General features: G+C 42.3%; 1 protein-coding gene across 1 annotated transcript in view; it reads right to left on the reverse strand.

The window, feature by feature from the left end:
* Positions 1–1,779: 1,779 nt before the first annotated feature.
* grm6a (glutamate receptor, metabotropic 6a) overlaps positions 1,780–13,934 on the reverse strand; it is a 56,274-nt gene continuing 44,119 nt past the window's right edge. The window contains exons 9-11 of the mRNA XM_034171446.1: positions 9,658–9,798; positions 8,054–8,161; positions 1,780–1,851 (exon numbers count right to left, since the gene is read on the reverse strand). Of these exons, the coding sequence (XP_034027337.1) occupies positions 8,069–8,161; positions 9,658–9,798 (234 nt within the window). The 3' untranslated portion in view covers positions 1,780–1,851; positions 8,054–8,068. The remainder of the gene's footprint in view (positions 1,852–8,053; positions 8,162–9,657; positions 9,799–13,934) is intronic.

Below are 13,934 nucleotides of genomic sequence, written 5' to 3' on the forward strand. Positions count from 1 at the left end.
AATCCAAAATCCACATCCAGAATCTAATCATCATCTACAGCTGTAAAATAAAAACAGACATACATTTATGAGGTTTCCTTCCAAAGATAGCAAAAATGTAAGTCCATCCACTAGATGGCAGCATTGATTGAATTTTGAAGGGAAATCATTGCCACTTTGTTTTTTGTTTTTTTGTTTTTTTAATAAACACATCAAAGTGAACAGATTCTAGTTCGATAAGTCTTCATGAGTCCAAAGTTCTGAACATGGGTGTTTTAAAGGTCTCAGGTTTGACTTCTGTTCCTGGACAAAGTTTTCGTCGCAATGTGGACATGCTGCTAGAAAATCACACTGAACCAAACTGTAAATCTGGATGTGGACATTTACTGTCCCCCGCTGGTGGTATGAGGATCGTGGCACTTAACAGTCCTTACTGGTTGCCCAGGTTCCTCTGCCAGCCGACACTGGAGAATGACATCTGTGCTGAGAGACATCTAGAAAATCACTGGGTGGATGAACGGGATCTTTGCTCAGCTAAAGTCCTTGATTCCTTCCGGAGCTTTTTGGAGTCGTATGTCCTGGTCCACAGCACCATGCAGGGTGACCCACTCCAACATCGCCGCTTAATACCTCCTCAGCTAAAACCAGTGAGGTACTTTTGCTGGTGGGTGAGCAGATGGGTATCAGGTCCACCATCAGGGTATCAAGGTTATTAGTTGCCACATGTGAAGCACGATAAAAATTCCAGTTCTGGTTGCTCTTTCTGGCAGATGCTCACGCTCTTTTATGACTTTTCCACCAACAGAGGAACTGGCACTGTTCTGGTTCACCCAACAGAGTTTGGATCGTTGACCAAAGATAAATCCAATCTGAATCTGGAAAGTTGGTTCTCAGATGGACCCTAAAAAAAGATGGATTTTCAGTGTGAACATTGATGCTGGTTCTGCTTGGAACTCGTGGAAACATACATGGTTCACCGGATCGCACCAAAGTTCAAATAATCCTGAACACTACGCATCCAAGAACCTGTTTCCTGTTGGTGGAAAAGGCCTATGTGAGGCTTGCTGTTTGACGTTTTAACAGAACCAGATGATGAGACAGAACATCAACGAGGTGCCGTCTGGAAGGGTACTTCTGGCTCGGAGACATTGCAAATATAGCTAGATCCAAACTTATGGATGTTGGCATTGACATTGAAGACCTGGAACTGGGCTGTTGCTGGGTGGCTCAGTTTCAGCTAGTTTACCAAACATGACAATAAAACACTGTCATTTAACAGATTAGATTTTGCTCACATGACCAAAGTTCATAAACACACGGCAGAGTCTAAAAACAACAGACACCTCCTTGGAACTTCGCCTAATATACTGCCCCCTACTGTTTATCTGGAGTAGTTGCAGCATTAAGTGAACACACCTGTCCAGGTGAGCCCACAGACGGTTTTGCTTGATATCCAGATAACTGTCATTTAGTTTTTGGTTCTCGCCCTCATTGTGTGAAAACCTGTTTTCACAGAGTTTCACAGTAACACCTGAACACACCGCACAGGGTTTTTGTACGTTTCTTTTCAGCAAACCTGAAAGCCTCAGGTGAAAGAATCTTTGTCAACACTTCATATTTCAGACATAGTGACAATTTCCTGCCTGAAGCACAGCAGAATGAAGCTTAAAGATAATCTACGTTTCAAAATAAAAGCATGATGGATTGTTTTATTTTGACGTGTGTGTGTGCACGTGTGTGTGTGTGTGTGTGTGTGTGTGTGTGTGTGTGTGTGTGTGTGTGTGGCGGGGGTGGGGCTGGGGGGTGTTAATTGACGTGTGTCTTCATGATGATGTCATCGTGTTCCAGGATGAGGATTGGTCAAACAGCTACCTGGGAAGAGAGGGAGAGAAAAAAAGTACTAACATGCCTGTGTGAGGTTTCGGTGTCTTGCTTCAGGGCACTTCAGGATAAATGCACTCATGTCTGCTGTGTGTGTGTCACTAATCTCTAAATATTTTTCTGAGCTGATTGGATGAGCTGTGGTGATGTAAGCCTGCTTAGTTCTGTCACACAGAACGTGGCGATGAACAGCGGATAAACCCTGAGCTTCACACGTAACAACTGGAGCAAGACGTCGAGAAGAAGTCCAACAGAGTCTCCATGTCTTCCCTCTGAGCCTCAAACCGCCATCATAAAGCGCTGGTTGCTGGTTCTGATTCGTACCGTTTTACTGCCAGAATCCTCAAGCAACAACAGCTTTAAAGCATTATTCTAATCCAATTACATTTTTTCCACGAATCTGACTGGTTAACTGTTTAAAATTTCAGACCGTATAATATCAGGGTAACGGTGGCAAAATATTCAGCTGTTTCACATTTGGACAGTGGTGGGCACAGATAACCAAAAAATTAACTTCGATAAAAAAATAATTATTTATATTGATAAATTCCAGTATTGTCTGCGGTACACTTGCAACTACTAACAAGCTGATTTTAAGTTTAACACCACGATCACTTCTGAAAGCATCAAAGGTGATCACAGACCCAAACAATGAGTCAGCACTTCTATCTTTGAGTGTCCTGCCTTCTGCTGGAAGCTCCAGTTTGCTGCATGGCTTCCAGCACAAACACAGCTGAGAGGAGCTACAAAGCTCAACTCTCTACTCAATCACAATGCTGCCGTCAGGCTGAGGTCTTGGAAAATAAAGCAATGCTGAGTTATGGTTTGGTGTAAATAAAATGAATACTGATAGAATAACTCCACTTGCAGCTCGGAGCGCGGTGTGCCGACCGTCCTTAAAGGGGTCCTTAAAGGGGTCCTTAAAGTGACAGTAACATCCCTTATTCTCTGTGAAGCCCGCAAAATTTTCACCGAAGCCAGATAAATTTTTCGAATGGTTTCCAAGTGCCAGTTTCTAACAGCTTCTGAAAAAAATCTGATGGAAAAAAAGTCCTTTTCATTCTGCCATTTCCAGACAATGAAATTCCGACAAGGGGGCGGGACCACTCCTTCCCAAGGCGTGCTCACAGGCGAATGATGTCACCGACAGGTGTGGAAAAACTCACGCATGCGCACGAGGGTTCAAGCATGTCTGACGTAAAAACATATGAATGAAATCCATATAGTTTAAACAAAAAATAAAAAGGACCATTACTTTATTGACAGACCTCGTACATGGAGTAACGAGCTGCGTTTAACATCTCACGACCACCTCTCGCACTGTGCCTGTGTAAACATCGCAGACCTCTCTTGGGTTTGTTTGTTTGGTTTGGTTTTTAAAACTTTTATGTCTCCCATCGAGAGTTTTTATAAATTAACTTTGAAAAAAAAGCTTCTGTTTACGTTTTGCTTCTGGAAACACGAGTTCAACGTGTGGTTTTTGAACGTACAATGTGTGTGAGAACATAAATTGGGCGCTCTGAACTTTTACACCGGGCGGTTTTGTGGTACAGTTTGAGCTTGGAACCGAGTACAGTGATTGAAAATATCAGCCCAGCTTCAGGGCCAATACTGCCATAAACACTACTGGCCAGTAGATGGCAGTAGAGACTTGCCAAAACAAAATCCCAGATAACCTGTGTCTGCTGCTACTCTGCTACATTTAAGATGCATGGAATTTAATAAACGCAAACACAATAATGTCTATAAACCCAGAGAATATATTCATGAGAGTTTTAGGCACTAGAGTTTAATGCTGTTATCCGTGGAGCCTGATCAGAGTGTCTCAAATGCATTTTTCATGTCGTGAACGTACTGAGATTACCCTATCACCCATAATGTACCTGGACACAGCGTGTCCACACTAAAACCTTAAAAATTAGCATGTTACTTTAAAACTAAAACATATATCTGATATTTTCACTTTATAAAACTTCAGACATGACGTTAATTTAAATAACTTGTCCGAAATTAGTTCGGTTAAAATTTGAACCATAAGTTAAAAATGTATGCCTCTGGATGACTTGGGTGATATTGCCGTTGTATCAGTATGGGGTTAAAAGAAATTAGGGGTTTTTTTTGTGACTAGTTCTCCTTTGCCTGCAGAGGATAGAGCGGTTTCTTCTAGAAGCAGCTCTCCTCTTTTTGCAGAGGGTAGAACTGCACATTTACTACAAAACATTTAACAGGTAGGTGTTCAACTGATTTTCAGTTTTTCCACTCAGGACAAAAGAATAAATACATTCAGTCACATGTTAGCTAACAGCTAATGAATGTAATACTATGTGGAAATTTTGTGTTTTGAATTTAACTTTTTCCCCAAAAGAAAAGCTGACCCTAAAAACAGAGCTGAGGTTGTAAAATTTCAACTTTTCAACATTTTGGTATATAAGTCACATATTTATCACTCAAATATGCTTTTGTTGTGCTGTCTATAAGCTTCAGGACACAACTATAAGTTGATTTTTGTCTGTCTGTTTTCACCAAAAGCTAACTTCTCAAATGAATAAACAGTCAAGATCTTGTTGCACATTTGAGCAGCTTTTGTCGCCATCTAGAGGGTGATGTGAACATTTAAGGGATTCTGGTACATTTCCTATTTGAAACTCAAGATTCAGTAATTTCATTCTAACTTGACCCCTTTTTATGATGGAGGCAGAAACTGACGTCATGACAAAAGATGCTTTTATGTTTTCTGGAACTGACAGTTGCTAAACATTTTTCTGAATTACCACTGAATCAACGGCCATCTGTGTTTTGACTAAAACCAGGAGATCTGATCACATGACACTTTGTGTCACTGTACAAGCAGACTTTAAAGTTTTGCTGCTGACACATGAGGCTCTAAATGCATTCATCTAACTTACTGACCGTGTTAAACCTTACGTGCCTTCTCTTGCCCTGCGTTCCCAGAATGGAGGGTTCACTCTGTGTTCCCAGTTTTACTAACACACTCCCACATTGTGGAACAGTTTGCCTGTTGACATCAGAATGTACATATTGGTTGAATCGTTGAATCAACTGAACATTATTTGTTCTGTTATTTTTAATAGCTTTTATGGCTTTATCATATTTATTTACATAAACTGGTTTGTACATTGTACTGACACTTGATGTTCAAATTTACTTGTTCTTATAGATGCAAAAATTTAGAATGGATTGCAAACTTTTTTCTACTTGAAAGTGCTTTTTAAATGAACATTGTTGTTGCATTAATGTTGTTGTTGTTGCTGCTGCTGTTACAGCCTTCATGTTTTTGACAGTGACTGCTGGTTATCATGTGGAATCTTGTGTTATTTATCAGATTTATTTGTCATATTTATCAGACTTTTGTTAAATATTAGTGTATTTTTCCCCCAGAAACCTGCAACAAAATGTATAAAACAATCTTATAATTGTTTCTAAATAAATACCTGCAGCAGTTCAGATTTCTGTCTGAATGGCATAAAAACGTAATGTCTTATTTTGAAAAGTTTATGGAAAAAGCCCAAAAGACATTTAAATTCCCCTCAGGTGGGGGAAAAAATCTCCAAAGATCAGACCCAAAACACAACAAACTAATAACATTGAATGTTTTATGTCACGTCGTCTGAGAACAGATCCGTGTAAAAGTTAATCCACAAATATTTAACGTCTACATTTTTCCATGAATGCTGACGTGTGAGGAGGTCGATACTGGAACCAATCAGCTCCACCTGCTGTCAGTGATCCATAACGTATCAGGAGTATCACGGTATTGATCGTGTTTGGCACTATGTGATGGTCTGTGTTGCCACTGCAGGGTTCGAGTCCCCGTGCCGCCTTCACGTCGCGGTCACACGGAGCTGCTTTCACTCTGATAAGAGTCACACTGCAGGGACGCTTTAATTAAAGACTCGCAGCATGTGAAGGACACGCCCACAAACTGCTCCACAAGGACACACACACACGGTACACCCTGTGACAGTGCCCCTCCTGTCTGTGCAGCCAGAGCGCGTACCTCTGCCAGCACCACTCTCACGAAAAAGACCCGAAAGAGCCTTCACTGAAATGCTGAACTCCAGCTGTGACCAACACACACACACACACAGACACACACAGAGTGGCTGCTTTAGCGCTGCCACATTCTCGACACTCATTAGCATCTTATCGTTAGACTGTGAAAAACTCTTCCTGTCACTTAGAACCACATCATCTGTTAAGAGATTAAGAGCTTGTGACCTCACGCTGATTATTCAGCCATGAATCCAGAACTGGAAAACGGCTCAGTGAGGGGGAAGAGAACCATCAACCTGTCAGCCTGCAGTGTCAGCGCCTTGCTCATCTACGGAGAATAACATTTAAACAGCTTGAGACGAAGTGTTCGGATGAAATATTAAGAAGCTTTTCCAGAAATAACCTTCTGTGTCGTGTGTTCGCGCACGTGTAAAAAAACATGTCCTGCCGGGAGACCCGCTGAGGGTCACGGGTCTCGTTCCAGGAGGAAGTGGAACCTGGTCTGTTCTGATCCTGGTTGTGACCTGGATCCTTGCTCATTCATACACATCCTGAGCTTATCCTGGCAGGCTTCCGATGCGATGCACAACCCTCCTAAATATGCTCTACAGACTTCCTCTTTCTCAGCATCTATTTGTGAAATTTCTTGTCACTTCAAAATGTAACGGCACCGATTGCAGATTGATGTTTAGTATTCATGGTGGCAATGCCTCAGTGATGAGGAAGAATGTCTCTTGGTCAGTTCCTGGCCAGGATGATGGAATTCCATGGTGGATCCAGAATGTTGTTGCATTCCAACAAAACCACGGTCCTTGTCAGACGCTGATCCCAGACGGCCGGGATCTGAAGACCTGCTGCAGCCTTCATCCGCCTTCACAGCTGTTTGGTTACAAGACATCACCTCCTCCACCTGTTCCACCGTTGAGGACTTCTTGTTTCACCAGAACCCCTTTGGCCGTCTCGTTTTCAGGGTTCCTGTTTGGCCTTCATGGTTACAGAAGGTCTCCAGTGTATTTCACCCAAACACGCTATCACCTACTTCATCGGTTACCCAGGTGTCACAGCTGAGGAGGGGTTGGATTTTGACACCCAGTATTAAGCTTATGATCATTGCTACTTCTTCTTCTTCTTTTGACTGCACCCATTAGGGGGCGCCACAGCAGATCACCTGTCTCCAGCTCACTCTGTCCTCTGTGCGTGATCCACCTGCACGTCCTCCTTCACCACACCCATAAGCCTGACCTGTGGTCTGACTGTGCAGTTTTGGAATCCAATTTGTGATCTGCATGTTTAGTTTGGCAAAACTGACACCAGATTCCCGCCGGCTGGACGGGTGACTTTCTTGACACAAAGTTACGACATCATCCAGATTAGTGGCCAGTACTCTGAAGGCACAGGTTCCAGTGGTGACTAGGGGTGTGTGATGCAACCTAAAATTATTATCATGCTATTTTCTCTTTTCTAGATGGTGTCTGTATTACATCACAGTACTATGTGTTTTGCACTGTATGACCCCTTTAATGATTATTCTTTTATGAGCAAGCCTTTAACCTGAAAGTGTCTATTTTTTTAAATGTTATTATTCATTTATTTTTAACATTATGTTTCAAAAGTCAGACTGTTAAGATTTAGAGTCGGCAGCACAACAAGTCTGCTGACTCAGTTTAACCGTTTCCACTGTGCACATAACTGGTGCTCAGGTGCGCGCATGTGCTAAAAATAGATATCTGGCATTATTTATCAAAATTTCACCGTTGTTATTTTTCCTTGGAGTTAAAAAAGTATCCCATCCCATGACAGTATCCCATAGTCCATATTGTGGTGCTCTGTCATCACCCCAGTGATGACTATGACACCGGTGTACCGCCCACCGCTACAGGCAACTCCAGAGTTCTTATTTATGGTCATTTATTGTTGTTGGTGGTGGGTTTTTTTAAACTTGCAGAAAAAAACGGCCTATAAATAAAAATATCCTGGCTCCGCCCCTTCACAGGACTCTACCTGACTGTCTTCCAGCACAGACTGACCACATCACTGGGCAGAACAAAGAGCTCTTCTGTGAATCCACCTTAAAAACTAATGTTTCTGGTCTGTATCAGACTCATCACTCTCAAAACCTGTTTGTCTATCTACCATAGTTCTCTGTTTGTACTGTGTAGTATCGTTGTGGGGTCACTACCTGCAGTTTGCAGTATTACTGCGATCTGTCGGGTTCGATCTTCATCTCTCCATTCTGCTTCTCACTGAAGGATTTCTGTGACATTCTGGTGGTGCCCTGGACCATAGCCTGCAGAGGACACAGAGACCATCATCAATAACGTCCTGAACATAAAGTCCTTCTTGGTTTATCCAGAACCTCAATCCATGCAGCCAATCAGATGAAAGATCAAGTTTGAAGCTGCAGTCACGGTTTAACCTCAGCATTTCCAAACATCAAATTTATTAGAAATTTCAGTCTGTGGATCCACTCAGGTCCGGTTTAACATGATTAACTTTGACAGACATGGGGCCCTATCTTTACAGTGGATGCAAAAACAAGTTGCACAGAGTGCACAAATCCAGTTGGGGCGTGTCCAAGCACACACTGTTATTTAGGTAGTGGAAAATACAAAGGCAAAGCCTGACGTGAAGATGTCGGCCCACCGTCATGTCATGTGTGTGTTATAGTCCAAACATACAGTAATACCAACCAATCACAGTGACACCTGTGCATTCTTGTAACCAGAGTGTGTTACGTGGACAGCACGGTGGCATCAAGAAAGCAAGTGCAAATTTTCTGGTGAGTTAACAGATTAGCGCCAACCTGAGGTGAAGCAACAAGGTAGGTGTGTGTGTGAATGAGTGAGTGAGAGAGAGATGGACAGAGGGAGTGCGACAAATACACAGCATGAGATGGAGAGACAAAGGGGGACAGACACAGAGAGAGTGAGACAGAGGGACTCAGACAAAGAGAGACAGAGGGAGTGAAACACAGAGAGTGAGACAGAGCGACAGAGGCTTAATCCCAATACCCTCACTTTGTCCTACCACTCTGGCCTATCTCTTCATTTTGTACATTCTCGTGAATATGCAAAAAGAGTGTAGAGAATGCGAGACGGAGACACTGACAATGTGAGACAGAAAGACACGGAGACAGTGAAACAAAGATCCATTTTGTCTCCTACAGTGCTCATAATCCAGCATCATACAAACACACCGTTACAGCTGTGATATGTGCAGGCAAACACAGTGTACGTTTGTTGTGAACACGCTTATGTAAGGCACATCTGAGTTTTGCTCTCTGCAAATCAAAATAATATAATGCAATGCTAAACCCTCAGCCGTATGAGCATAACAATAGGAAACAGTGTGACCTTTTGATCTCTTAAAATAGGTCAAGGTTAGCCATATTTGATCTTGTCCAAAGTCTGTGTCCCAAGAACGTCCCCTGTCAATTTGAAGACAGTAACTGGCAGCAATAGGACTGGACTTATGCTGAGCACAGACAGACGGATGGATGGATACAGATACGCAAAGCCTTCACAAAACCTGATCATTTTGGCCTCTGATAAAAATATACAACGCTGCACTTCAGACCTGCTTTTTGATGGCCTAATGTCCAAATGTTTCCTGGTGATGGACGACGTCACAGCACCAGCTTAGTGTGTTCACACATCGTTTTTAGACCAAACCCACCCACACATGTAAGTGGGACTGTGAACTAGAGGAGGCGGGCACTGAGCACCGCTGTGCACCAGGTGGAAAATAGGGCCCATGATGCTGGTGATGTGGGCGTGGCCTAACCTTAAAGCTTCTCTTCCTCTTCTGGACATTCTGCTCCGGATGGAAGATGATGACGTAGACCTTCAGCATGTAGAGCATCCCGAGAGAGACGGACGCGCTCAGAGACATGGACACAGTGAGTGTGGTCGTCTGGATGAACATCTGCACAGACGGACGGATGGACAGAGGAGTGACAGCCACGTAAAGACAGACAGGAAGAGGACAGACAGGTCATTTGTGTATTAGAATGACAATGATGGATGTAAACATTCTTGCATCCTGTCACCACGGCGACAGTTTCCCCAGAAACAACATCCACACCTCTTCTCTTTACCCCATGTCATCTTCCACTCCTTTTTCTCCTTTCTTCTGCTTCATCTGATCTTCTCACCTTGTTTCCTCTCCTCCACCCTTGATTATTCCATGCACCTCCTCTCCTTTACTTTTTCTCCACTTTTATCTTCCTTTCGACCTCTCCTTTTTTCCTCCTACTCTTACCTTTTGTCGTTTGTCTTACTTCTCTCTTTCTGTGCCAGTCATACCGCTCCTCTTCTTCTTTCCTCTCCTCTTTCACCTCCTCATCCTGACAGTGCACTGATAACATTCACTGCACCTCCTCTCGTCCTCCTCTTACAATGCTCTCCTTTCACACTAACTCCTCTCCTCTCCTTTTCTTTCCTCGTCTCCTCTGCTGCCTCCTCATCCTGGTAGTGTGCTGATAACATTCACTGCACCTCCTCCTCTCTCCTTTGATGTCTCAAAGCAAAAGATAGAGGAAAAAATAAAAGGAGTGAGGGAATACTGTTTTCTTTTTGTCATCTTTTTAAAAGAACAGAGTGCAGCACTGCTGGTGGATTAAGACTCAGAGTGTTTTTGTGAACTTGTGACTGGAGGATTTAACGCACGCTGGAGCCTCCTGTTGTGTGAGAATCACGGGAGCTCTCCTTTGGTCTCCTAAATTAACGTGCACGCGCGCACACATGCACTCAGAGTCTATTTTTCATGTATGCGTGTCTGAAAGTGCTTCTTCATCTTTTTCTTTGTTTTTCTATCAATAACTTCAAACTGATATGATTTTTTTTTTTTTTTTGCAGTTGATATCTTGTCTCCACCCCTTAAGGGCATCTCCAACATGGGTTCAACTCCCGGGAACTATATGACCTTTGAAGGACTATGTGGGTTTCTGGTTTCAGCACCAGGAACAGGGACTCCAGGGGCGGAGCTTGGAGATATGAATGGCAGTGATTGGCTCAGGCAGGAGTGTGTCAGAAAACAGAGCAGTCGAAGGTTCACTCGTCACATAGTCCTGTGGTGGACATGAAAATGACATCACAGTGGATTCGTACGACATCATTTGTGTAACTGCGGTCACATAATCCTGGAGGTGGGACTAACTCCTGAGAAGCAGGAAGTTGGACTGACTCCCCGCAGCGGAAAAACACCTTCAGAGCGTCTGCTTGATCCAGAATGTTGAGAAACATGTAGAATGTCATAGACCATGTGACAGAAGTGAGACTCAGGTCCCGGTGGTGTTTTTTTAGTGTAACTTTGTTGCTATTCAATATTTTCACTTTATTGATGAAAGAAAACAGCTGCAGGAATAAATGAATAATTCTGTAATTGTGTCCTTTGTTCTTTTATAATCTGTTGATGAGCACATGGCACTCTGCCCGGAAACAAAGCCACTTAATTTCTAATTCCATTTTCTTGCTCTCTATCAGGTCTTCATCCAAACAGCTGCAGAAGTCAGTCGGAGCAGCAAAAACACAGCCAGCTGCTGCAAAATGAGCCTACAGATACAAGCACAACAATATTTTTGCTAATAGGAAAGACCGTAAAAACACATAAAATGTTGTGTTGTATAAAACTTTCTCTTGATTTTTCTTAAAACCTCCAAGTAGATTGTGGGAAAGGCTTTCCAACTTATCAAGGAAAACAACTAAAAGCAACGAGCGATGTGTGTAACATCTGAAACATCTATAATGTCCAAAACATCTGCAGCGCCTCTAATGTCTGAAACATCTTCATTGTCTGCAACACCTGCAAAGCAATGCCTGAAACCCCTCCAAAGACAGAAGCGCCTGTAATGTTTGCAATGCCTGTAATGTCTTCAACATCCGTTTTCTAACCTTGACGTGTTGAATACTTGAAGCTAGCATGAGCACCTCTTCATCAATTGGGTAAATGATGGGAACATTAGCGTAAAACATGTTTATTGACATCACTAGCAGAACGTTCAGGCAAACAGCAGCGTCTGGACTGCAATGTTTGAATTAACTGACCTCTGACCTTGAGTTTTGATATGCACCCAAGTAAAGACCGCACACTGAGACAGAAGTTCAAGGCCATAACTCAAAGGTCATGTGCAATGTTCAGGGTTTTTTATGTTTGGGTAATGTTGAAGGAAAAGTAGATCACTGAGGTGACAGTCAACCTCACAGGTCAAGTATCAAGTGCAAGGTTAAAGGTCAAAGTACTTCGTTATAGAAACAGGTTTCCTCACAGACTGTTTAATTCAGTGAAGATTTTGTGTATTTTAAGGTACTTCTGTTTTTTTCCAGTAACAGTGTCAGTCTGACCTCCACTGAGGACAGACACTGTTGGTAGTAAAGGCATTTAAGGGTCAAAGGTCCCTGTCTTAGTAATGTTAGGAATTCAAATAATATGAGCGAAGTAGAGAAGCTTGAATCTTCGACTGGACTGAACTGACAGAAGTCACACTACCAGAGCAAGAATTTTAGCTGAGGAAGCTTCTGCGATTAGAAGCAAAACGTCCTCGCGTCAAGCAGCCCAGTCCAGGCGAAGATTCAAGCTTCTCTACTATGGAAACCACCTAGAAAACTGAGAGCCTTCACAGAAACAATATAAGCGAAGCGACACGCAGCGACAGGAAGCTTGCTCATGGTACACTGTGGCTCAAACAGGAAGTGCCAAATTTTTAATCCACAGTGAAACAGGAAATGTCAAATGTCAAACACTTCCTGGATTGACACTTCCTGCATTGACAGACGAGTTCCCATGGAATCTCACGGGAACTCAGTGGCAAGCTCACACTCAAACAGGAAGTGCCAAATTTTCAGTCACAGTGAAACAAGAAATGTCAAATGTTGAACACTTCCTGGCATGGGTGGGGCTAAAGCGGAGGCCATGGTTTCACTGGACTCCCCTGAAATCTGACTTGACACAGATGATTGACATGTCACGGCACCACACATCTGGATGAAAAGAGCTGCATTTTGAAATTAGTCACATTGACTGCTAGGTTCCTCCTGTCCAGTAGTTGGTGCTGTGTACCACAAAAGGTCTAATCCACCTTAGTAGAAGAAGAAAAAATGTTTGCTTCAGATCTGAACTAAATACGTCCTTTGATCTATGGACTTCTAATCACACCAAACTTATATTGGTGAGTAAACGACTGTATTTTATGCCAGAAATGAGGTCCAGGTTGTTAAAAGCAGCATTTCTCCTTAAATTTGGGTTTCCTTATATACACATGTTTAAGATAACCAACAGCAGCTGTTTCATGCTCTGTTGGCTTATTAGTGCAGCAGATAACTGAAACAATCCTTCAAATGGTGATACAATCATCAAAATCAGCACAAATACTCTTACACTACACTTAAAAAAACGACTGGCCACTTGAATTTTCAATACGTGACCAGGTAGGGGTCAATTGAAGAATTACACAGGGGTCAAAATTTAAAAATACACCAATCAACCTGAAAACTACATTGCGTTACTTGTCTGATTATAAAGATTCCAAAAAGGTATAGTTTGGATAGATAATTTTAGAAATTTTTATTCTTTATTTTTTGGTATTTCTTGTATTTAAATGGCATAAACAAATTATAATGTGTGAAATTTCAAGTGTTCCAATACTTTTGGAGGCCACAGTATCCTAACCTTATGATGACTGCAAAATGAGTGTGGTATTATTACTGTTTTATTTAAGAATGTTTAATTTTCACTGTTACTGCACTTTGTGTGAAATCATAGTCATATCATATATCATATTGATATGACAATATTGAGATATGATAATGTGGCCATATTGTACAGTCCTACTGTCAACTAGCTAAAAACTTTGAATATTAATTTGCATGTACATTACAAAAATGGTTAAAGCGGCAGGGAGTTAAGAGGGCTGTAATTAGGGGGGTCAGCTGAAAGGCGAAAAAAAAAAATGTTTAAAAGGTAGGGGGTATGGGGGGCAGAGGCCTCCAGAAGCTGAAAGGCAAAATAAGGAAAATGCTTAAAAAGATAGGGGGTCTGAAGCTGAAAGGTTTTAGCCATATCAT

This window comes from Thalassophryne amazonica, chromosome 6, assembly GCF_902500255.1.
Source record: "Thalassophryne amazonica chromosome 6, fThaAma1.1, whole genome shotgun sequence".
Classification (NCBI taxonomy): domain Eukaryota; kingdom Metazoa; phylum Chordata; class Actinopteri; order Batrachoidiformes; family Batrachoididae; genus Thalassophryne; species Thalassophryne amazonica.